Genomic DNA, 26,849 nt, shown 5'->3' on the forward strand with positions numbered 1-26,849 from the left:
CATGTCATAAACTGTAAGAAAGTTCAAAAGTTTTCGAGAGTTTTAAACAGACTTTTATAGACGTATTAAATTACATTTTAGACATTGAGTTTTATACTTACTCATCCCTGTGCAAGATGCAACCACCCTACCGTTCGCAACTTGCGACTTGCGACTCTTGCGAGAGAGATAGATGTACAGTCTAGTGCTTCTGAAATCCGAAAGTTCCTAATAAACACGTTCGATAATGTGTCTTTTTCTACTTGTGCTTTAGTGTCGTACATAAGAACGAGCAGTCTATTCTTTATATGTCTATGTTCTATTTTCTCTGCCATATTCTCTGCCGCTGCCTGAAATTTCAAAACTTGCATTAAATGACGAACTTGTGGGTGAATATACCGAGTTATAAAAATTGTTGAACAGTAAGAAAAGTAATATGTTTGGAGACGAGGATGATACGAGAAAGAAGATGAGCTTTAATAGTGACAATGAAAACATTGGAAACAAAGAAAATATTAGCGAAGAAGATGTAATGAAAATACTTGTTGCCTCTGACATCCACTTAGGTTATGAGCAAACTACTAAAAGAGGTGCCTATATTGTTTTAGCAGGCGGTAAAAGTTTCATAATTTCCTGTAGACGCTTATCATGACTCAATTTGCAGTGTAACTTTTTTGCATTTAACGCTTTTTTTTTTTTTAAGTGTCTTGAATTTCAACTCTACTTATAACATATTTGTCGATTTAGTTAATCATTTACGTGTATATCTTATCCCAGTATGCCTTTTACTGTTTTAGCTCAGGATGACGATAGCTTCCAAACATTTGAAGAAATTCTCGAATATGCAAGGGACCAAGACGTAGATCTGGTACTTCTTGGGGGCGATTTGTTCCATGAAGCAAAACCTCCGCACAATGTTATAATGAGGTGTATAAACCTACTGAGAAAATACTGCTTAAGTGACAAGTAAGTTCAATATTTTTAACAACTTTTGAAAAAATTTGTTTTCTTAGGTTTCAACCAAAGTCATCCCAAGGTTTGAATTAAAAAGTACTGACCTTATCAAAACAAAAATGTTAGAAACCACAAAATAACATTAATTTTTCAAATATTTATGATAAATGTTTTTAATAATTACTTCTTAGTTGAAATTATATCAATCATAGCTTTACATATGAGGTATATCCAGAGAAGTAGAAATAAGGCCTCCGAGCTGTTTGTAGACTATACAGGTATATTTTTGTATAGAAGTTCAGTGTTTGTAAATAAGTAGTTATGTGATAACTAAACCCTTAGAGTATAGAGACAGCTCGAATACCTCTGAAGAGCCCTCTAAGCTCTCCAAGGTGGATACATAAGAACATCCAAACCCTCCTACCATACTGAAGTTAGTTGAGAGTAGTGCCTCTCGCTGGTTGGTGCGGCGTATGGAGGACTATCTAAAAAAATACGGCTTGTTCTACAAAAAGCTCTAAGCAGCGCTCCCAAAAGTAACTACCAAAATGGCGGAGAATTAAAATTAGCTACATGGGCGAGGCCGCAAAAAACACCACTCCAAACAAAATGTTTTATTCATTAACAAAAGCTATTTTAACCCAAGAAACTAATTACCATTAAACCAATATGTCTGTCTATAAAGTTAACAGAGCTGATAAATAATATAAGCAAACATGAGTAATCCCCAGCAGCTCAATGCGACTCTCATTCAAAAGGCAGTGATTAAAAAATTATTTAAACATAAACAATTAACCCCAACTAACCAAATGCGCCTCTCTTTCAATACTTAGGAATTAGAAAGTTATTAAAACATTAATAAAATATCCCATCTTACCCAATGCACCTCTATTTCGATACTGAATCCCTTATTAAGCGTGCCAACCAGCTAATAACCCATGGCACTTACTTTCCATATTGCTAGATAATTAACAATAGCTCGGACCACAAAACCATACGGGGCACTTACTTTTTACGCTGGAAGCCGATTAACAAAAGCTCCATGCAGCAGAGATTAGAAAAACAGACAGGGTGTATGCGATACATCTTTGCTGCAAAGTTCGGCAAAACAGACAGGTAAGATGGTAATCAATAAAAGCACCAATCATCAAGTAACCTACGGTGCTTACTTTGTACAATTAAGAGAAGCTCGGAGTCAATTAAAAAAAGCTCCAAGCATCAGAGTTCGGCAGCACAGTCAGTCCGTATGTGTTCCATATCTGCTACAAAGTTCAGCAGCCCAGTCAGGCCGTACGTAATCCATCTCTGCTGCAGAGATCAGCAAAACAGGCAGATTCGACGATAATTAACAAAAATGCTAATTACCAAATAACTTTGGTCGCATACTCAAATGCCTCAGAAATCATAACGAAAAAATTTCAATACCAAGTAAATGAAGACGCTTACTATTTGGTCTCAAAGATAATTAACAAAAGCTTCAAGCAGCAGAGATCGGCAAGACGAATGATCTGTATGCGCTAAATCTTTGCTGCAGAGAAAAGGGAAAGAGAGAGGCCACATATGCTCGATTCCAGCTGCAAAAATCAGCGAAAGAGATGAGCTACGTGCGCCTTACTTAAGGTGGCTCATCACGATGGTGCCGTATCAAGCAGGGGCACCGGGGGGGCTTTTCTATAAATTATAAATTTACTGAATATAAACCAATAAAAAGACAGTTAGTGGTTTGTGCCATGTCTTATTCATGGTTTATGAGCAAAAAAATGCGAAAAAATTCCGTAATTGAAAAAAGTTACTATTGATAGGGTATCGAAAAAGCTGCGTACGTCCCTATCCAAGCAGACGAACTCGCGCGTGTGCCTCAGCTCCAGCACCTGTCAACTTTCTTATACTTGTTTTGTGTGTATTTTTTTATCAGTAAATATTAAATTAATGCTTGTAAAAAATGAATGCTAATTACAATATCAGGCAAACGAGAGGAAAAAAGCGAGTTTTCTAAGCGAGAATGTTGGAGAAAAGCCACGGGCGACTACTAACACAAAAGTATTAGACAAAATAAGCCAAATATTTGTTTGTAATGAAAAGAAAAGGATATTTTATTTGATTGGAATTTATATTATTTATGGCGTTATTGCTATGTTGTCATCAAATGAACAATTAATATAAAAGTTTTATATTCAACTATTTTTTATTCAACCTATTTGTTTAAATTATTGTTATTTAATATTTTTACACAAAGTTTTTGCAATAGTATGCGTTCAAAACCGAGCATGATATTCCAGTTATAGATGTAAACAATATTTTTACAATTTTTTTGCCCACATTCTTATATATGACATTTGAATCTCCCGGGCTAGCGCCAAGAATCAAAATTGAGGTTATCCTGCGGTTAGAACTTTCAAGACTTTATATCTTTTTGTTTTTACCGGTAATCTTGGACTTTCGCGATTTTGTTAGAAAAAAGATTATTTAAACTACTTGCTCTCAGTTTCTGGAGACTGTGGCCCGACTTTTAGCCTACGAAATCTAACACTTTCGGTGAAAAAATCAGACTGCTCCATAAGACCAATGCTAAAATTTCAAACTTTCAAAGATCAGCGAAAAAAGCGGGCTGTGTGCGCCTTATTTTAGCTGCAGAGATCGGTGAAAGAGACGGGCTGCGTGCGCTTGAGCTTTGCCGCAGAGATTAGCAAAAAAGACGAGCAGTATGCACCTTATTTTAGCTGCAGAGATCGGCGAACCAGACGGGCTGCGTTCACTGGAACTTTGCCGCAGAGATCGGTGACGAAACGGAATGTGTGCGCTTGATCTTAGCCGCAGAGATCGGCGAAAAAGACGGGCAGTATGCGCCTTATCTTAGCTGTGTGCGCTTGATCTTTGTTGCATAGATCGGTGGAAGAGATAGGCTTGTAGATGATAAACAGAAGTGATAATTACTAAACAAACTGGGGCGCTTAATTGTCTGTCTCGTAGATGATTTACAGGATTTGTAACTTTCAAGATACTTAGGACGCTTACTGTTCCTGCAATTTATTTTTACAATAACATTCTTTAGCTCTCAAGCTCTATTGGTAAGAGGTTCAGCCGTTCGAATAATTTGTAAATTATTTGAAAGAATGCGCTTCTGGTGAGCAAGCTTTGGTGTGGTAAGAGACCAAGCGATAAGTGCTACTTGCTGTTTATGTGAAATAATAGATGTTTTGTTGAGCTTATTTACATACATTGTTTTTAAAATATTGGCCAGGTGCATGTCATGCAGCGCCACCCTTGGTGTCAAAATCATGCAACCGCGGGCACCCACATTACACGTCAACAACATACACCGATGTACACTTTTAGTAATAATTAATTAACTAGCAAAAAATTAGTGTATTTATTCATCTGATAATGGATGTTATCATAAAAACAGGCTTTAGGAATATCATGCACTCGATTTGTTTTAACTCTGAAGCCTTAAAAAAAGGTAAACAGTTGGTTGAAAGTAATCATGTGTGCGATGTTACAGAATTTTATAGTGATGAAGTTAGCAATTTGACAAGTGCCGTCGTAATAAGGCAGAACTCGATCGGTAACTTCAGCTCCCTATAAAGTTAACCTGCATGTACGTTTTATTTAGATTATTTTGAAAATTGTCTAAGTTGCAATGCTCATGAATATTACTTTTATTTACAATTGGATAATCATTGAAATTTATGTAATTTTACTCCATTTGTAATTATTGTTATTTACTCCCTACTGTTACACTGAGTGACACAGCACTTTCTTTCACCCACATTTCATAAACGTTGAAATAATAGAAATCACAATTATTATGTCTTATTTCGCGTATTTATCTCTCTTTTTGCCGTCTGCTTCTGAGAGTATGCTCTGGATCGAAAACTAACGAGGCTTTATTAATAAGTATGTTGTTACATTCAAACATTTTACAACCGTTCTTGGCACCACATAGTTCATTTTTTTACATTAGTGTAACCGCAATTTCATAACATTGATACTATTTATGCATATGTGATGATAACATCTGTAAATTTGACGAAATACTGTTATTCTTTCCTTAATTAAGCAAAAATAACTGTCATTTGGTACCCCAGGTTTTCTGTTTTCGCCACTACGCACGTTGGCGTCAACTCATCTATCCCCTCCCATCACTTGCACCTGGCCAATAGTTGCTTTACTATTAGTGACAAATTGTTTTTTGACATGCATCCCTACTTAAAAAAAATACACGGCCTTTTTCTTTGAAATTTGACTTGTGGCAAACTCAACAGCACACTTAATTTGACTGATAGTTGGTGCTTCACTTAGCCATACAATTGGAGCACTATTAATTTCCTCCGTAGTAAATTTTGATTTGGTTGTGATGGTGTCCTGCTGTGGTGAAGGGCACAGTTGATTGATGTCATGTATGTCCTCATGAACCATGTTTTCAGTCTCTGAAAAATGTTTTTATGTTATACAGCCATTTGGCTTATTTAAATATCACACTTGAAAAAAAATTTGTTGCTACGTATTGTAAATACATGTCACAAACGTTATAATTAAATAAAACAAGCAATATTAGTGCAATGTAGTAAGTCAATTTTTAAAGAAGAATATTTTACTTACCAGATCCTTCAGTATTTTGTTCTGCAAAATGGGATATTATATCTAAGAATTCGTTAATGGAGTACTCGCTTGACTTTAACTTTCTCCAGGCATCCCAGTATTTTTCATCATTTTCCCTTAAACATCTTTTCTTTTTTACTGGTGGAAGCTGTACCTCCAATTCTGACTGTGAATCGAACTTCTTTGCTTTCACATAGTCCAAGAGTTGAGCTGTTAAATAGCGGTTTTGACGAACAATCAATGTTAAGATTCAACGATTATATCCTTTTCTTACGTATTTCGCGTATGATTGTATTATAAAATAGAAATTCTGAATAATTATACAGTATTTTTCCAAAAATTTGTTTCATCTGTGACGTATGTCTCTCAAGATAATATTGCAGAATCCCATTACAACCCATGTAAAAAGATGAAATTCCAAGCTTTGTTATTTTAAACACATGTTTCTATATCCGCACTGACAAGGAAGATGGAAAACTTGTGTGCAACAGACTAAAAAAAAACTAATTTGTTAGTGTTACATTGTTGTGCTTGAGCCCGGTTTTTGTCTCCTTCATTTACAAATACATCGAAAACATTAAAATATAATGCTATTCCTCTTTGTTATTTTCATATTATTTACAGTGTGCGATGTTTTTTTTTGCGACATTTTACCTTCAACGATAAAAAAAAAAAAAAAAAAAAAAAAAAAAAAAAAAAAAAAAAAAAAAAAAAAAAAAAAAAAAAAAAAAAAAAAAAAAAAAAAAAAAAACGGCCAAATAACGGGATCTGCATAAACCATTTTCATAACGAATAAAAAGGTGTATAATCAAGTCTTGTTACTATCAATCTTTAAAGGTACGTAGTGATTAAATTTTTTAAGCACAAGATGTATACAAATACTTTTAAGAAACTCACTCTTGAAATGTTTCAGAGATGGTTTCAGGGATACTAACTAAATCAGATAAACGCCTGTGATATGCTTCTTTGAAGTTATTGGTACGCATATCAAGCTCGTGCACGCTGAAATTTTGTGGAGTTGTCCTTTCCAACCACTGGCTTAAAAAGTATTGGAGGAATTCATTTAAGTCTTCTTCAAACTTTTCCCGGCATTCCAATGACAGAAGCTGGAATCGTCGTTTATCAAGTCCGCTGGTAGAAGCGTAAGCGCTACAAACTTTTTAAACAGCTTGTGTCTTTCTGGATGGTCTCTCTTGTTTTACCTCGAGGCTATGACCTTAGAGCCAGCATTTTTCTAAAGAGCCTGTGAGATAAAGTTATTGTAATATATATCTTACTCTGTTTCCTTTACAGAGTATGATCAATGTACTAGGTCAATGAGTAGGTGTCAGCATTCATTTAATTTTGTTACTTGTGGGGCTTGCTTTCAATATTTATTTATATGCAGTAAATAATATAATACACAGTAATTTATTACATACTTGACCTAAATGGAAGAACCACCCATACACTCGAATACCAAAAACAATGCGTAGCGCATTTTGCATCCCCACTTCAAAATCCGTCATCGCACTGACAGGTTTCACATGAGGAAACTCGTTTTGGATCGCTCGGAACAGGGCCTCGTAAGCTTTTTGCGTCTTTGACGTGAGGAAAGCAAAGATTACTGGGTAACACTGAAAATAAATTAAATATATACTGTTCGACCTATAAATCAGAAACTGTTTTTTATGCTGTTTCGTGTGGAAAAAGTAGTGCCTACAGGTTTTTTATTCAATATTATAGTAGCGCGTAAAGTAAGACATTTTTAACAGTCTACCAAAAAATTTTGAAAACATTTTGGGCATGCAAATTTATCTCTCGTACCGAAAATAACTATTTCATTATAACTCATGTTTTTATATCATTACAACATTGGCAGTATACATGTAACTAATTCAGTGAAATTTATACTTCACAGTAAAACGCATTTTCTTAAAGTTTTTGTTAAGAAAATAATAAAAAAAGCTCTTAATGCATTTTTTATTTGATATAACCCATGGTAAAAAAGTCAAATTTTTTAAGCATGAAAAATCTCGTTGGCTAAATCAATGAATAAAGAAATGTGAAAAAAAATGGTCATGTACATAAGTTATGAGATTACATCTGAAAAGCTCGATAACAGGGACAGACTTGATAAGTGACCCACCTACTCCTACTTCGTGAACGATAACAAATTCGATGAAACTAATGATAACACGTAATAATAAAACATAATTATAAACTAAAAAAATCTACCTGTCCATTGTATACAGCTGACATTGTAAATAGCTGTGTAACCCCTCGCAGTTTAGGAACAGCAGCGAATGTTCCATCATAACGGAGGATTAAGCCTCGATTATTAAATTCCTCGACCAAGCTCCGTTCAAAAAACACGATGTGCCATTTTCCTTCTCCAATAAGGATGGATTGCCATTGTAAGACGGAATCGCCATACTGGTAGGAAATTTTGCCGTCATCGAATTCCGTGTGCAGAGATTTCAAAGATGTTCCATTAGAAATATGTTTCACCGTGGAAACATCGCTTTTCCATGAAAATAAGCTCCTCTCCATCCGTTTAAAACTAACATATTTTCCAACTTCTGGATTTCTAATGTTCATATTTATTTCATTTTATTTATTAAAACAGATTATATGAATAATTTATTACGATGAAATACTACAATAAGCTTCGCAAAAGGAGTAAAATTGAACGAGCAGTCAAAAACAGCTGTAGGTCTTTTATGAGTTCTTAAAAATTAGAAATAAAGATTTTTGTAATGTAAATTTAATAAAATAATTTTTTTCGGACTAACAGAGAAACTCTTATTTTTATAACAATATCTTTAAACTTTTTGATTTGAGTAGACAAATCTATTAAATATTACAAATTTAGTGCTACATAATAGGCGTCATAAGAGCAAACTTTCCCATAGCCGTCCAAATATTCTTAAATTTTTACGTAAACGTAATGTACTCATACCAGACGAGTTCGAAAAAGATGCACAATAGTGGAAATAAACAGCTTGATACCACATTATTCAGAGTTTCGCATAAAATAAGTGTCAAAAATAAACTTACTTAGTTCGCACAGCATCGAACATTCACTTCACACTATCACCACCAGGCCGTTGCACAGCTTCTTTAATTTCCTTCTTCATGGTCTTAATGTTTTGCTGGTGAATATTAGGTGTGCACGTATGTTGTAGAAGGGGTAAAAATTTTCCGTCTGGTTTTAGCAAAGCCGTCCCAGGGCATCGATCCTCTACATTTTTCCATTTTGCTTCGTAGCAAAAAAGAGCTCTTTAATACATACCACAAAATAAAAATTGTTTAAAAAAAGAACTACGCTGGTTTAAGCAGTTACAAAATGTCTTTGATCCAGATTTGTAAATTTTTCGTAAATGATATCAGTAGCCCCTCTCTGCATCAAAATACCCGTTGGTACTCATTTTATAGAAAAGCACGAGAAACAAACAGAAAACAGTAATTATGTTAAACGAGCAGAGCTGCAACACTCAAGAGCGACTCTTCTCACAACTGGCGAAAATAAAACACAACACCATGAAATGCTACTTACCTAAGCATAAACAAGTCAAAACTTGTAAATAAATGGAGAAGTGCAGAGTTAATGTTTACGTTCGACGGCTACCAACAGACCGCGTGCCGCCACGCCGCCGAGCTGAAACCGGCACGCATATACACACAGAGACACACACTACACTAACTTCGTATAACTCTGTTTATGTACAATATTATAGTATATACTTTTATATGCAAAAAGTATTTACACTGTGAATTGGATTTTTAAAAAGTACGGTAGCATCGCAGAAACACTTGTAGGACCATCATGGGCCAATATAACTATACTGGCTAAAAGTATACGTATGCATTGTATGACTCAAGTTTGACGAATTTATCGTAAGGCCAAAAGTATATCACATTAGTTTTTCAAAAAAAAGTATAAAAGAGACTTGGTTTTCTTAGCGAAAGAGCTTACTCGCCAATGTTATTTTTTAAACAAATAAAAACCAAAACTTGCTCACTACAAAATAATAAAAATAGATAAATTTATAAATAAATAAATTTATAAAAATAGATTACACAAAGATATTAAAGCAAGTCACCCGCACGCAGCCCGTCTCTTTCGCCAAACTCTGCAGCAGAGCTCAAGTGCATTCAGCCCGTCGCACAGTGCGGCCGAAGGGCGCTTTCTTCGACCAAAACTTTAAAATCAAAGTTTTTAGTTAGGGTTTTTTTGTCATCAAGTTAGTTAAAGGAGTCCCCTAAAAGACGAAAAATGTTCAGAGTGAGGTCCCTTACCTTGAATCCCTTCCATAATCTTAGTCTGAATGTGGCCGTTACGGCACGTGTAGCCATGCGTAGGGAAAATCGATTAATAAACGCTTGCATTGAACACGTGTGAAAGTTTTTACTGCCAAGTAAACCTTAAACAAAAAAATGGATTCTACATCCGAAGGTAAGTATAATACTTAAAAAAATTTCTGCTTATAAAATACTAAATAGTAAATTGTTAAAAAGAGATATGTCCAGACTGTATCTTATTATTATTTTTTTTGTTATCTACATAGTCGAGTGAAAACTTTTTTATCTTGATGGATCCTGCTCTCTATGTTATTGAAAGTTGTTAATACTATTATTATGTGCCAAAAAAAAAAAATTAGCTGCCCGTAGCTGCCCGTTGAGTTTTTTTGTACATTTATTTACAAGAATGAGTTAGTGAGACGGCGCATATACGCACTTGGAACTACTTAATACAACTGTGATGTGCGTGTGCGCACGTGTGTACGTCTAAGACTTCCTGGTTTTTCGTGCGCGCGCCACGCCAGGGACTTACACACATACACACACACCCTATGAACAGTTGCAATAACATAAAAGATTAGAAGTGCCTCATGTTTGAAACGAATCCACTGTAAATATTCATTGTGAATATTTAATGTAAAAGTTTTATTTGTTTTTTTAGTATCCAGTACTTCAATGGAAGATGAAATGACAAGATTAAAACTGTTCAATATAATAAATAAAGAAATTAAAAAAGACATCAAGGATACATATATACATATATATGTAAAGAAAGTAGGCTTTCTTCATTTGAATCGGCCGCGCTTTATACACTACGCACGTCTCCTTCAATTAACTCTCCTTCAACTAACTCTAGGATGATTAGCAAATTTTGAGAGACTGAACAGATCAGAAAAATACGTTGGAAAAACTACAGTAATGGAGAGAGATAATTCTAAGGATTTATAATAAAAGCAATTATTAGATAGATTTCGTTAAGAGTGTTAAACGAGTGAATTAAAGAAGTGATAATAATAAACTTCAATTGTCGTTTCTTTATTTACAGGTAACTTTGTAATTATTGTAAATAGCCCTTGTAAATAGTAATAAACTAAACTTTATTTACAGAGAAACAAATTTGTTCGTTATTATTGAGGAAAGATTTAACACCCTTATAAAACGACAATTTTGGTGAAACATGAAACTACAATTTAACTTTAAAGTCGTAGTTTCTCCGACCGATACTAAATCAAGTGTGATAGCTATAATATCAATCAAAACAGAGGATGGGAAAGTGTATGTATTACCAGAGGATGTTATGAATGTTAGTGCACATAAAGAGTTACTAAAAGAAAACACATATAGTAAAATAAAAGCAAATTTGAAGAGAAGAAATGACAAAATCAGTGCATGGTTTATATTAACAGATAATCTTAAAAAAATATATATAGATGAAGCAGGAAACTTACAATTTGAAGATAGAATTTTGCAGGAGATAGATTGTGAAAAAACCAGTGATATAGACAATACAAGTTTAACCAAAATATTAGAAAAATTAGTAGAAGCTTCTCAGAAAAAAGGAGAAGAAAAGAATTTAAGACATATTGCAGATAAGTTAATTGTAGAAAAATTCAATAGTAAAACATCCAATGCCCATCAATGGATAATTATATACGAAAAAGAATGTACAAGATTGCAGATAGATGAAGAAGAACATAAGATTGAAATATTAAGATTTTTTTTGGATGACACATGCCAAAACTGGTATAGTTCAATGATGCTGAAAGAGAGAGAAAGTCAATGGGATACATGGAAAGAAAAATTCATAAAGACTTTTGGAAACAAAGGATGGAATAATAGAGCATATGCTCACTATTACAAATACAAAGAAGGCTCACTATTAGATTATGCAATAAAAAAAGAAAAGTTATTATTAGAAATCAACAAAGATATGGACATAGACACAGTTATAGATAGAATTGGATTTGGTCTACCAGAAAACATTAGGAAAAAAATAGATAGAGAAAATTTAGAAAATATAACAGACTTATTTAATGAATTAAAAAACCATGAAGGAAGAGTAGATAAAAAGAGTAATTTTAGAACAAAAGAAACTAAACAAGAAAAAAAACCATGCAAGACATGTGAAAGCTTAAATAAAGGTGCAAGATACCATCCAGAAGATAAATGTTGGTTTAAAACAAAACCAAATGGAACTAAAGAACAACCAAAGACAATAGGTAATAATGCAGTCTTAGAAATAAATTTACAAAATGAATCAAAAAACGAATCATCACACCATTGATAAGAGTAAAAATGTTACTAGAAGACAGACTAAATATGGATGGAATTTATGATCCAGGATCACAGATATCAATTATAAATTCAAAATTTATTAAGATAAAAGAAAATAAAGGAGATATGAATAAAATATCATTAAAAACAGTCAATGGTGTGACACAAACAAATGGACTAGTAACAATAAAAATTAGAATATTTGAAATAGAAAAAGAAGTAGATGTATTTATAGTGAAAAATGATGATTTTGAAGATTTCTTAATTGGGCTTGATATGATAAAACTATTTAGATTAACTCAAGACGAGAACTTAAAAATCTCTCAAAAGTTAATAGAGAACGAAATAAAAACAGAGATAGAAAAAAAAAGCTCAATAGAAGCTAAAGTGAACTTTAATGAACATGTCCAAGAAAAAGAATTTGAAGTGAAATTAGACCACTTACATAAAAAAGAAAAATATAAAATAGAAAGTCTAATAGATAAATACAAAATGATTTTTGCAAAAGACAAATATGATATAGGAACAGTGAAAGACTATGAAGCAAGGATAGATCTATCAGTGGATAAATATTGTTGTAAACGACCATATAGATGTACGATTGAAGACAAAAAAGAAATAGAACAGCAGGTAGCAAAATTATTAGAGAAAAACCTAATCGAAGAGTCTTATAGCCCTTTTGCGGCACCAGTGACTCTGGCTTTTAAAAAAGATGAAGGAAAAAAATCTCGATTATGCATCGACTTTAGAGATCTTAACAAGATAATTATACCACAGGCGCAACCTTTCCCACTTATCGATGATATAATAATAAAAGCCAGAAACTGTAAATACTTTACAACGTTAGATATAAATTCTGCATTTTGGTCGATTCCACTAAGGATAGAGGATAGAAATAAAACCGGCTTCATAACACAAGAAGGGCACTACCAATGGACTTGCTTACCATTTGGTCTAAAAACAGCGCCAGCAATATTTCAGAGAATCCTATCTAGTATACTTCGAAAACATAATCTCAAACATTGTACAGAAAACTATATATATGACCTATTAATATTTTCAGAAACTTTTGAAGACCATATATTACATATAGAACAAGTTTTAAACGCGGTTATAAAAGAAGGATTTAGACTGAAATTGAAGAAATGCACGTTTGCAGCGAGGTCAGTAAAATACCTTGGACACATCATCGAGAATAACACAGTAAGACCTATTAAAGATAACTTGATTTCAATTCAAAATTTCCCCACCCCTAAAACTCAAAAAAATATTAGACAGTTCTTAGGAAAAATTAATTTTTACCATGAATATGTACCAGAAATTTCAATAATATTAGATCCATTACATAGATTGTTAAGAAAAGATGTGAAATTTGATTGGTCTGAAGAATGTGAAAAATCTTTTATAAAGATAAAAAAGTTATTATGCTCTCAACCAGTGCTAGAGATATTTGATAAAGATTTGCCGATCAAAATATATACAGATGCTTCAATAGAAGGCATGGGTGCAATATTGAAACAAGTTCAACAAAATGGAAAAGAAAAACCAGTGGCTTATTTTTCAAAAAAACTGAAAGAAACACAAAAAAGAAAAAAAGCTATATATTTAGAATGTCTAGCAATTAAAGAGGCAATAAATTACTGGGAACACTGGCTGATTGGAAGATATTTTGAAGTATATTCAGACCACAAACCCTTGGAAAATCTTAATATTAAAGTAAGAACGGACGCAGAACTGGGTGAGTTGACATACTACCTATCACAATTCGATTTCAAAATAAAGTATTTACCAGGAAAATATAACCTTGAAGCAGACTGTCTCAGTCGAAATCCGATATTAGAATCAGTTAACACACAAGATATGCTAAAAATAGTAAATTTGATAAAGATAAATGAAATAAAAAAGGATCAACAAGAAAACAATATGTTACAAAAACAAAAAAGAAAAATAGTTGATAATGACGGTATTTTTTACAAACAAGGAAAAAATAATAAAAATAAAATAATCTTATCAGAGAAACTAAGCATTAAATTAATAAAAGAAACGCACATGGAATGGTGCCATATTGGAATTAGACAAACATTAAACAGAATATACCCGCATTATACAGCGAAAAATTTAATAGAAAATATAAAACGAATATGCAAAAATTGTAACATATGCGTAAAAAATAAATCGAGAGGCCAAATAAAATACGGATTGATGTCACACTTAGGACCAGCAACTAGACCATTTGAAATAATGTCAATCGATACGATTGGTGGATTTGGCGGTCAAAAATCAACGAAAAGATACCTTCATTTATTAGTCGATCATTTTACAAGATATGCATTTATTTTAACATCCAAAACACAAACTGCAAGTGATTTTATAAAACTGGTCCAAAATATACTAGAAACGGATAAAATAGATATGATAATTACAGATCAATATCCAGGCATTAACTCAAAAGAAATTAAAAATTTTCTAAAAGAACATAAAGTAAAACTTATATTCACAGCTTTAAATACACCCTTTTCAAACGGCCTAAATGAAAGACTTAACCAAACGATAGTTAACAAAATAAGATGCAAAATTAACGAAACCAAGGAAAAGAAAGCTTGGACAACAGTAGCAAGAGAGTGTGTAAACAAATATAACGTAACAGAACATTCAGTTACAGGTTTTACACCAAAATATTTACTAGACGGTACAGATACAAGTCTGTTACCCGAAGAATTAAAAGAGAATAAAAACGCAGAAGATTGGAAGAAAAATAGAGAACTAGCAGTACAAAGGACCATAAAATCACATGATTACAATAAAAAACTCTTTGATAAAAACAGAAAAGAATACGAGTTCAACATAGGAGACCTAGTATATGTGGAAAATGGCAATAAATTAAACAGAAAAAAACAAGATGAACTTAGGATTGGCCCATTCGAAATAATGGAAAAAATATCAGATTCAATATACAAAATTAAAACCGGAAAAAAAAATAAAGAAAAAGAATTATTCCATAAAACAAAATTAGTACCAATAGAAAATACAACAGATGATGAAAATTCTTGACACAATTTTCACGGTGGGAAGGGGAGATGTAAAGAAAGTAGGCTTTCTTCATTTGAATCGGCCGCGCTTTATACACTACGCACGTCTCCTTCAATTAACTCTCCTTCAACTAACTCTAGGATGATTAGCAAATTTTGAGAGACTGAACAGATCAGAAAAATACGTTGGAAAAACTACAGTAATGGAGAGAGATAATTCTAAGGATTTATAATAAAAGCAATTATTAGATAGATTTCGTTAAGAGTGTTAAACGAGTGAATTAAAGAAGTGATAATAATAAACTTCAATTGTCGTTTCTTTATTTACAGGTAACTTTGTAATTATTGTAAATAGCCCTTGTAAATAGTAATAAACTAAACTTTATTTACAGAGAAACAAATTTGTTCGTTATTATTGAGGAAAGATTTAACACCCTTATATATATATATATGTATAGCAAATAAAAGTAGCAAAATTGATATCCGAGATGAAAAAGAGGTGAAACGATAGTAATCGAACATAAGAAAATTTACAAAGGAAAAATCAAGATTGGCTATCAAAACCAGTAGATTTACACAAACCAGAGAAAGAAAAATCTGTTACAAAGCAATTTACCCCAGGTCTTCCAGGAGTGAGTTTTTCAGTCTTCTGATCGTAGTAAACGAAGAAAAACTGAAAATTTATGAGCAACAGTATCGACAGAAGAACTTTTATTCTGCAAAAAGTAAATTTTGGGCTGAAGATAAAACAGATTTTGCTATGATAGTAGATGCTATTACAAAAAGTAGTCCTACGAAAGCTAAAAAATATAGAAAAAGTTTGGAATCCGTGGGTTATACAAATATTCCTTTTACAAGTGACAAAGCTTTATCTCTGTTTATTGAACTTGGGTTATCACAAAGTAAATACCAACAGTTGCGTAACGCTCATTTGAAAAATAAATCCAACATGATACCTTCATACAAAAAGCTACTAAAGTCAAAATTGCAATGCTACCCAACTTCGAGACTCTCTTTTACTATAGATAAAGCTGAAGTAAAATTACAACTTCTATTAGATCATACATTGGATCGTATTCTTTCAATTCAAATGAAAGTAGTAAAAACTTTATCAGAGGATAAACTAAAAAATTTAACTTTATTTTGTAAATGGGGCTGCGATGGTAGTTCAGGACACTCTACGTACAAACAAAAGCTTGACGAGAACAGCAATAGCGATGAGAGTATTTTTTTACATCTGTAGTTCCACTACAACTTTTTCACACTAATACTTTGGCAAAAGAAATAACTGTTGTATGGAAAAATCCAAGAACATCGTCAGCAAGATATTGTCGGCCTGTTTCAATAAAATGTGCTAAAGAATCAGTAGATTTAACAAAAGATACAATAAATAATGTTGAGCGGCAAATACGAGTTGATTCCATTAACTACTACTATCTCTGGGAAAGAAGTATCTATTAAATATGATTTGAGCTTGACGGTGATAGATACTACAGTTTGTAATTCAATAACTGATACAACATCCGCGATGCGTTGCTATTTATGTAATTGTACATCTAGTCAATTTAACGATATAGATAAAATGTTAGAACGGAAAATTGAAGAAGCTCATTTACAATTTGGTCGGTCAACTTTACATTGTTGGATTCGATGCTTTAAGTTTTTATTACATTAATCGTACAAACTTGACATCGAAAAATGGCAAGTTCGAACAAAAGAAGAAAAAGAATCACGATCAAAAAAAAAGGTAATATTTAAGCAGCCTTCAAAAAAGAATTAGGCTTAATTGTTGACGTACCAAAAGCCGGTAGTGGAACTTTAAACGACGGAAATACGGCTCGAGGTGTTTTTGAGAACTATCAAAAATCTGCAAAAATAACAGGAATTGATCAAAATATCATACATCGTTTTTATATTATTTTGCAAACTATCGCCTGCAGTGATGGTACACACGAAGAAAATTTCCGCGAGTATGCTGTCAAATTAGCAAAAGATATTGTACAAAAATATCCCTCGTATTACATGTCCACATTAGTTCACAAACTTTTGATTCATGGCCCAATAATAATAATAATAAAATATTCAGTGTTGCCTATTGGTCAAATGTCTGAAGATGCGCAGGAAGCCTGCAATAAATTTTTTAAAATCCATCGCACAAATTTTGCCAGAAAACATTATCGTCAAAAGACAATAGAGGATGTCTTCAAACGATTTTTGATTGCATCTGATCCACAAATATCTAGTTGCCGAAAATTACCTTTAAAACCACTCAAATCTATCTAAAGATTGTATTAATTTGCTAACATCTCTAAATGTAAATAATAGAATAGAAGATGAACAATCTTATGACAGTTCTTCCGCTTCTGAAACAGACATGGATGAAGATGACTGTGACCCATATGAGATAGGCAATGAAAATTTTTTCATGTGATATTTAGTAAAATTAAACACATTTTATTAACTCAAATAAAATACTGCACTTCTAAACTAAAAATTTGTAAATTACTCTTTGATTTCAATAAAAATATATTAATACATGAAAAAAAATGTTTTTTCATTACATAACATCACCATATTGCTTTTCACCATTTTAAATTTGTTAATTTTTTATAAATTTTCAGCTACTTAAATGAAAATCTCAAAAAAAAATTTTTGTTCAATTTTCATAGTTCTGTGATTTCTATAAGTTTTTTCATATGACATGACGCCATATATAAGGTCGGCCATTTGGGATTCACTATTTCTGATTACAGATTTATGATAAACGACCCTAAAAACCCCTATATACCAATTTACAGATCATTATAAGTTATAAATCATCATCAAATTCGTATTCAGCGACTACAAAAACCTATGAATTGACATGCTTCTCGATTATGTTGAATAATATACGCTATTTTACACGAGAGGGTAGTGAATAGGGGAAGTAGGGGGTGTCTTTTCAAGTTTTTAATATAAATTTGTAATCAGCGACTACGAAAATCTATGCATTGACATGCATCTTGATTACGTTGAATAATATACGTTATTTCACGCGAGGGGGTAGTCAATAGGGGAGGAAAGGGGTGGCTTCAAATTTTTAATATTAAATTCGTAATCAGCGACCTTAAACATCCTCAAGTGATAAATTTTAAATCAATTACTTGATTTTTCGACTTTTGGCCACACAAACCGGCCTTCGGCCGCACTGTGCGTCGCTTTTGCCAAACCCTGAGCTAAAATAAGGTGCACATAGCTCGCCTCTATGGCTTATTTTTGCAGATGAGATCAAGCGCATGCAGCCCGTCTCTTTCGCCGATCTCTGCAGCTAAAATAAGGCGCACACAGCCCGCTTTTTTCGCTGATCTTTGCGGTAAAGTTCAAGCGCACGCAGCCCGTCTCTTTCGCCAAACTCTGCAGCAGAGATCAAGTGCATTCAGCCCGTCGCTTTTACCAATCTCTGAGCTTAAGTAAGGCGCACGTAGCTCATCTCTTTCGCTGATTTTTGCAGCTGGAATCGAGCATATGTGGCCTCTCTCTTTCCCTTTTCTCTGCAGCAAAGATTTAGCGCATACAGATCATTCGTCTTGCCGATCTCTGCTGCTTGAAGCTTTTGTTAATTATCTTTGAGACCAAATAGTAAGCGTCTTCATTTACTTGGTATTGAAATTTTTTCGTTATGATTTCTGAGGCATTTGAGTATGCGACCAAAGTTATTTGGTAATTAGCATTTTCGTTAATTATCGTCGAATCTGTCTGTTTTGCTGATCTCTGCAGCAGAGATGGATTACGTACGGCCTGACTGGGCTGCTGAACTTTGTAGCAGATATGGAACACATACGGCCTGACTGTGCTGCCGAACTCTGATGCTTGGAGCTTTTTTTAATTGACTCCGTGCTTCTCTTAATTGTACAAAGTAAGCACCGTAGGTTACTTGATGATTGGTGCTTTTATTGATTACCATCTTACCTGTCTGTTTTGCCAAACTTTGCAGCAAAGATGTATCGCATACACCCTGTCTGTTTTTCTAATCTCTGCTGCATGGAGCTTTTGTTAATCGGCTTCCAGCGTAAAAAGTAAGTGCCCCGTATGGTTTTGTGGTCCGAGCTATTGTTAATTATCTAGCAATATGGAAAGTAAGTGCCATGGGTTATTAGCTGGTTGGCACGCTTAATAAGGGATTCAGTATCGAAATAGAGGTGCATTGGGTAAGATGGGATATTTTATTAATGTTTTAATAACTTTCTAATTCCTAAGTATTGAAAGAGAGGCGCATTTGGTTAGTTGGGGTTAATTGTTTATGTTTAAATAATTTTTTAATCACTGCCTTTTGAATGAGAGTTGCATTGAGCTGCTGGGGATTACTCATGTTTGCTTATATTATTTATCAGCTCTGTTAACTTTATAGACAGACATATTGGTTTAATGGTAATAAGTTTCTTGGGTTAAAATAGCTTTTGTTAATGAATAAAACATTTTGTTTGGAGTGGTGTTTTTGCGGCCTCGCCCATGTAGCTAATTTTAATTCTCCGCCATTTTGGTAGTTACTTTTGGGAGCGCTGCTTAGAGCTTTTTGTAGAACAAGCCTCATTTTTTCAAATAGTCCGCCGTACGCCTCACCAACCAGCGAGAGGCACTACTCTCAACCAACTTCAGTATGGTTGGAGGGTTTGCATGTTCCCGATACACGTATAAATATATTAACACACTTAAGTTTAATAAACAAACAGTAATTATTATTTTATTTTGAGGCCTGTAAAAATACAGTTTTTGACCAGCCCAGAAGCTGTCTTTGGTCATTGCTTTCATCAAAGAGTAAATTATGAAGATCCAAACATAAATGTGGGTATGCCAATTTTTTCAATCAATGGAAATCATGATGATCCAAGTATGTTGAATACAGTGAATATTTTTAGCTAATTAGATAAAATAAAAAAAATAAGTAAAATGAAAAATTATAGGTTTTGGAGCCGTTGGATCAATGGATGTTCTTTCCGCCACAGGGCTTATTAATTACTTTGGAAAATGGACAGACGTAACTAATGTTTCAATCCCTCCCTTGTACCTTCGAAAAGGTATTACAACCGTGGCGCTTTATGGTTTAGGTTATATGAATGACCAAAGGTTGTCTCGATTGATAAGAAACGATAAGGTAATATTGATGTCATAATATTGATATTAATTTGTCCTATTAAGCAGTGGCGAGGAAAGAAGTGAGCAAAATACACGTTGTAACACATCACAAACTCTTTTCATAGGGTTTGCTCTTTATTTAAGAAAATTTATATACACTTTTTAATACTGTAGCAAATACTTGTTGTCGGGCACAAAGCAGGCTGTATACGGCAGGTTTGTTGACAGCGGACACCTTGCCCTAGACAAGTTCCCCTATCGACTTTTATAAACCAAACCACGACCGTTGTACTATAACGTCGGGTACTGACGTATGTACCACGATACAAACTCGCTCTACCTTATATTACAACTAATCTTATATATCGATATCTGCCATATACATAACTATATAATAGACATTAGTAAGCTTCAAGGGAGTGAGCAGCAGAACCGCCGCAGTTTGTTGCAAAATCTACAAGGTATATATATATATATATATATATATATATATATATATATACACTTTAGTGTAAATACCTCTTATGAGGTGACTACACTACAATAAAAAAAATACGTATACATACTTTGCAACAAATAATGAGTGGAATCCTGTGTTAATCTTATGGATCGTGATAGCCAATCAGATACTGTCCCGCGTTCTGCTGCTCACTCCCTTGAAGCTCACTAATACACATATTGATAATAATATCCATGCATAAGACCAACCAGTATAAACAAATTAATAGCACTTATACATACATTAAAATAAATTCATTATCATAAGCATTCCAACATATTCATTCCCATTTAGACACGCAGTTGTAAAAAAAGCGATTTTACAACTTTTTTTTTGCAGTTTGAGTTGCTGCAATCCAATAAAATTAAAAATCCCTTCAATATTCTAGTCTTGCATCAAAACAGATCGCAGCATGGTCAAAATTCATTTGTACCTGAAGACAGATTACCCAAGTTTTTAAATTTAGTTTTGTGGGGACATGAACATGAATGTGTTATAGCGCCAAAAGAATCTAATTCAAATTCTGGAATTTTCATCAGCCAGCCAGGTAAAAGTTTTTTATGTTTTTGGTAAGTGAGTCGAACTGTGAGCTTAAAACATAGTTAATATTGCAGGAAGTTCTGTTGCAACATCATTAACTTATGGAGAATCGAAACCAAAAAACATTGGAATTTTAAGTATATACAAAAACAGTTTTAAAATGGAAGCCTTACCACTCAAAACTGTTAGAGTGTTTGTGTTTGAAGATTTGATTTTGAATGAACACTGTGATGAAATTACAAAGTACAAGTGTCGTTCTGAAGCTGTGGAAGAATTTGTGGATACTTACATAGAAAACATTCTTATGGATCAAGCTGCTAAACAGCAGTCAGGTTTGATTTTTATTTGGAAATTTTTGTTCTAATTAATGAAGTGCTTAGAAGTTAAGAGTACATAACATTTCAGGCCATTTGAAACAACCTGCCAAGCCTTTAATAAGATTAAGAATTTTTTACAGTGAAGACAGAGACGTATTTGACACCTTGAAGTACGGCACTTATTTTTATTAATTATTTATCATTTTAACCCTTAACATCTTCGCATAGGTGCTTTTGATGTATGTGTGTGTGCTTGTGTATTTAAGTGTTGATCTTGGATGAATGTTTTCAAAGTTAAAAATATTGTTGTATGTAAAATTCATGAAAGCATACACCGATCAGGTAAATTAAACTACGAAGTTTATTTGCGACCAATGTGAAGCGTATTGGAGTAAAAAAAGCTCTTGAATGTTAACAAACATTTAATTATTCAGATAAGTACCCTAGAGGCAGTTTAATTCGTTGAGCGGAAAATTCAAACATTTGATTCCCATTGGCTGATTCCATCACATAACCTCCTTCATTAGTAAATTTTATACTTCCCGCTCAACGAATTGAACTGCCTCCAGCAAGTGTACAAGCAAATAACGATAATGAAGCTCTCACATATGTTCATCAGACATCTAGGTTTTTCAGATAGATATTGTCAAAACTTTTAACGTTTATTCGTAATACTATAAAAGTTTTCCGCTCAAAATTTTAGATCGTTACTTTGAACCATTTTTATACATTTAATTAAAAAAAAAATCTTGATTACACATGCAACCATGTGGAAAAAACACGTCGAATTTCTTGTATAAGATAATGATCTGTAGAAATTTTTTTGTTTTTATTATAAAATACAATTAGATGAACAATATATTAAATTTTTTTAAATATCCATATGTTGGTTTTTAAATAAAACTATTAGGTAGGGATCGAGTATGCGTGACGGCGCATGTATAGTGATAGTTATATCCATATTAGCAAAGCATTGCCAGCCTATGAGGAAGAATCATGAGCAAGCTCAACCGCCAGAGGGCAGCAGGACAAGATGCTACCTAGAGATTTGCTAGCATTGCTACATCTCATGTTTGTGTTTCCCTCACCTCTGTCTAAACTTTGCTCCCCATAACTATGAGGAATCTCCTTATCGAAGACTGAGTAGAGCGCTGCGGTGAATGGACAGTACATTATTGCGTGCTTCTGGCTTCAACACCCACTAGTAGGATGGAATTAGCTTTTTGAAAAAAAAAAAAAAAATTGCTATTAGCGTGAAAAAAATCATAATGGTAGTAATTTGGTTTCTGAAAAAATCTAAATAGTTTAAGACTTCAAATTATGTCAGCTAACGGTCCCAAAAAAATAGTACGTGTGGTCAAAAATGGTTTTTTGCGTCTAAAAAAAAAACTGGAGAGTTGGACAAAAAAGTTGTACTGTTGGAAAAGATGCGCAATTTCAAGACGAAGAAAATGAGCTCCAGTGGAATAAAATTGACCTAGCCGTTTTTTCGCAATTTGCCAAAAAGTGTTCTTTTGGACCGTTTCTATTTTTATTTTATAACTCACTGACAGAATTTGAAGTCTAAAACAATTAAGATTTGTTCAGGAACTGAATAACTACCACCACTTTTTCTTCCGCATTAATAGCAAGTTTTTAAAATCAACCATGCTAGATTGCTAATTCTATTCAACTACACCTATCATATGATTAAACGGTTGCATATATAAGTAATTTTACAAAAAAAAAACCACCTCTAAAGTGACCTGTGTAATATAGTCAGGATTGAGGACGGTCAATAATCCAAAGCACGCTTACAATTACTAAGAGAACTATTTATTAGGTAAAAAGTATAAAATGAGAAGAGGTTGCTGATACAGTGATACAGAGACTCGTGCGTTCGCTTATACATGCACGGAGAAATAGTGGAGAGACCGGCAGCGCCAAACACAATAGAGCGGCTCTACTAAGTACATGGTGTTCGCGCTCTTTCACTTTTGCGAGACTGGGTCTTCCAAAACATGAAATAGCGGTTTAGTCCATGGCCCGAAGGATTATTTAATCTCATGTTTTCCAGTAGAGAAAAAATTAGTCATTCCCCTTAAGAATTTTCCCAGGAATACGGGAAAAATAGTTTTGTCCAATTCAATCGTCGGCTTCATTTGTTTATTTAACAATTTATTTAAAAATGCCAATTTTTTATTTACACTTTTGCTTGTATCTCCGCTTTTATTGCTCTTAAAGAAATTTTTTGACTACCACTGTTTTTGTCATCAAATTTTCTATGGAATAGATACTTTTGCAAATGCATTATTAATTGGTAATTACATTTTAAGGTCGAAAAAGTGTGAATAAAATTTTTTATACCGAAAACTTTGGATCGACGTAGGAAAAAAATTATCTTGTCAATTTGAATGTTACCATAAAAAAATATAGATATAAAATTGTACAACAAAAAGCTGTTTGTAAAATTGCAAAATAATTATTAGTTTTTTGGTAATTAATTATCTAAAGTAAGTCTAATTACAAACTTCACTGATGGTTTATCGACATTTTGTTACGGTAAAAACGTTATATTTGATATAATTAATAATCACAGCAAAAAAAAATTTCAATTTTATCAATTTTGACGTTTTTTCGCGAAAAATTGTATTTTGCAACTTGAGCAATTGCACATATCTCAGTCAAGTTTGCATATTTTTATTTGCAACAAACAGCATTGAATTTATTATAACAAAATAAAAATTTGAAAAAAAAAGGAATGCTCTAGCTTACTCTAAAGCTGAGACATAAGAAATTGACGTTTTTTCAATAACGGACTAACAACTAAGTTTTTTATTGCGAAAAATTTTTCGTATTATCTTCATGTACATCTGCATCATAGTGCTAGAGCACTTTATCAATTTCAATGAAAGGAAAGCAAAAAAAAAAAATTAAGAATGTCGCATTGTAACAACCGGCGGCAGCTCAGCGCTCCCATCTGTACCCCTCTCTTGCGACTAGGTGACCGACCGGTTGTAGTGCGTATGTAGTTAGAGCAATGATGCGTAATTATAGCATCAGCAAAATAACTGGATGACACTTGGTAACATTGCAGCAGAAGCGATTTCCAACCTTGTGTCCTTTTAAACTAATGCTCCCCATTCATCGAGAACCGAGATATGGGGCGATGAAAAAAAAGTTTTTTTTTGCTTGTTAACCAAACCAACCTACGATTAACAGAAAGCTTACACCTAACGTATATCACACAATTTTTGCCAGCTGAAACGTACTGGCTGATTTAAAACACGGAATTATTAAAAAAAAAATTACGCATCATTGCTCTAACTAATGGAGGGAAAACACGGGCTGTGGCTGGCGTTTGAATTAAAATTAGTTGTCGTACATAATTGAACAGTTGAAAACATAGTATTATACATTGAACATGCTCAATTGAAAAATTTAATACAAAAACGGATTGTAAAAAAATTGATTTTTTAAAATTTTTGTAAGGAAGACTGGGTACGGTTGTGCCAATTTGTACTTGAGAGCCCATAACTTCAAAAGTATGACACTTATTGGAATGAAAATGGCTGGTCATGATAAATTGAAAACTCCTCTACATGTGTGTATAAAAATTATGACTACAGGTACAGCCGTTTACACGCACGAGTTGTTAAAAAAAAAAAATAATGTCACAACCGACCACACCCCAGGGGCTGTTTTGACAATGCCTCGGTACGGTTGTGACAGGTTAAAAAAATTCATGAAAACTGTTTTAAATCCTTTTTATTGTATCTTATGTTTAACATAATGTAACCGCACGTTTTTTTTGGAAAATTTAATATTAATTACTAATTAAAGGCATTAAACATGGAACATTTTATGCCTTATATCTACTTTTAAACAGTATAATTTATTATTATAGATTTTACATACCCAAAGTATATATCTGCGCAAGGTATAGTAGGTATTTTGAGAACTGTTATTCTTGCTCCTTGAAAAAAACTTTGTTGTGAGCTACGTAACCTATACTGACGCTGTCTCGTCATTGCCGTTTGCATTGGCTATATAACGTATACGTACGTATCGCAATAATGTCATGTGATTTGTTTGGTGCATGTCTGCAGCTTTTCGTATAGAAATCCCCTGCTTTGTATCATCGTATGTCTTTCAACATCACACGCACCTCTTTCCGTTCTTCTGGTACGTTCACGAGGCAACTGAAAGGAAAAAAACTAATTTTACTTGTGTCACAATCGTTCCTAACGCACTCATTCGAAAAAAAATTACCATATAAACACAACATAGCTTACATGAAAAGTAACCACTGCTTTTTGTGCACTGTGTAGGTATCTTACAACAAGGAAAAATACCCATTGCTTAATCTGTACATGTACAGCGATAATTGAAAAAAAATTTAATGAAAATACTTACATTTCACTTCCCAAAAGTAATGTAGGCCTCTGATGTCGTTGATATCACACGACAGCTGATGCTACACTGTGAAGCACAAGTGGCCCAGCACTCAACTCCTTCGCCCTCTTGTATTTGGCGGTTCTCTCTTACAGTTTCGGCAATATGACCACTGTCACAACCATCCTTTGGCACAACCGTACCCAGTCTTCCCTTATACATTAAATTACAGATATTTTTGATTCGTTAAAATGTAAATTTTTTTGATGATTTATTTACGCAATAACTATCATCTATCTTACTATCTGTCGCACCATCTATCATTGCATAAATACAGTCGTCATCGTCCACAATCTCTTGCGTTGGATCGGAATAAGTTTCTTTGTCCATTCTGTCCGGTATTTCTTCCGTGAAAATAAATGAAAAAAAATTAAATAAGTGTTCTTTAAAATGTTTATTACATTACAATAATCGAAATCTTTAGTTTCAGTGTATCAGTTTTTTTTCTGTCATTAATGTAAGTATACTCTGTTAAGAAAAAAATGTATTTTAAGTATACGATGCTTTAAACACTGCATAATCAAATAGTTTAATACAATATACTATGTTTTTAAGGTAGGATAAGGACCTCCGCCTAAATCTGGGGTACAAGACTTATGTAATTAAGTAGATGAAGACCCGCTGAATCCAATGGTACCTTCAGTTATGCCCGATGACGGACAAAATCTCAAGATATTAAAGATCAAAGTTCGAATGTTTTATACAGGCGCATACAAAAAAACGAAAAAAAAGTGACGTAATCACATATTACGAATAAAAAACAAAAATCTGAGTAAAGTGAGTATATGGAACTTGTAGAGAAAATCCTCTTCTTTTGGATCGTGT

At 33.3% G+C, this 26,849-nt stretch overlaps 1 protein-coding gene across 2 annotated transcripts in view; it reads left to right on the top strand.

The window, feature by feature from the left end:
* Nucleotides 1–348: 348 nt before the first annotated feature.
* Nucleotides 349–26,849, top strand: part of mre11 (double strand break repair nuclease mre11) — a 167,991-nt gene continuing 141,490 nt past the window's right edge. The window contains exons 1-7 of one of the 2 annotated variants that reach the window (XM_089596247.1): nucleotides 349–593; nucleotides 777–945; nucleotides 19,853–19,989; nucleotides 20,063–20,253; nucleotides 21,073–21,280; nucleotides 21,348–21,605; nucleotides 21,679–21,760. In XM_089596247.1, coding sequence (XP_089452373.1) covers nucleotides 416–593; nucleotides 777–945; nucleotides 19,853–19,989; nucleotides 20,063–20,253; nucleotides 21,073–21,280; nucleotides 21,348–21,605; nucleotides 21,679–21,760 — 1,223 coding nt within the window. In that variant the 5' untranslated portion in view covers nucleotides 349–415. The remainder of the gene's footprint in view (nucleotides 594–776; nucleotides 946–19,852; nucleotides 19,990–20,062; nucleotides 20,254–21,072; nucleotides 21,281–21,347; nucleotides 21,606–21,678; nucleotides 21,761–26,849) is intronic. The other variant, XM_089596248.1, reaches the window with a different exon arrangement.

Source organism: Copidosoma floridanum, unplaced genomic scaffold, assembly GCF_036245765.1.
Source record: "Copidosoma floridanum isolate Cflo_tuat_1 unplaced genomic scaffold, Cflo_Japanese_pri ptg000030l, whole genome shotgun sequence".
NCBI lineage: Eukaryota > Metazoa > Arthropoda > Insecta > Hymenoptera > Encyrtidae > Copidosoma > Copidosoma floridanum.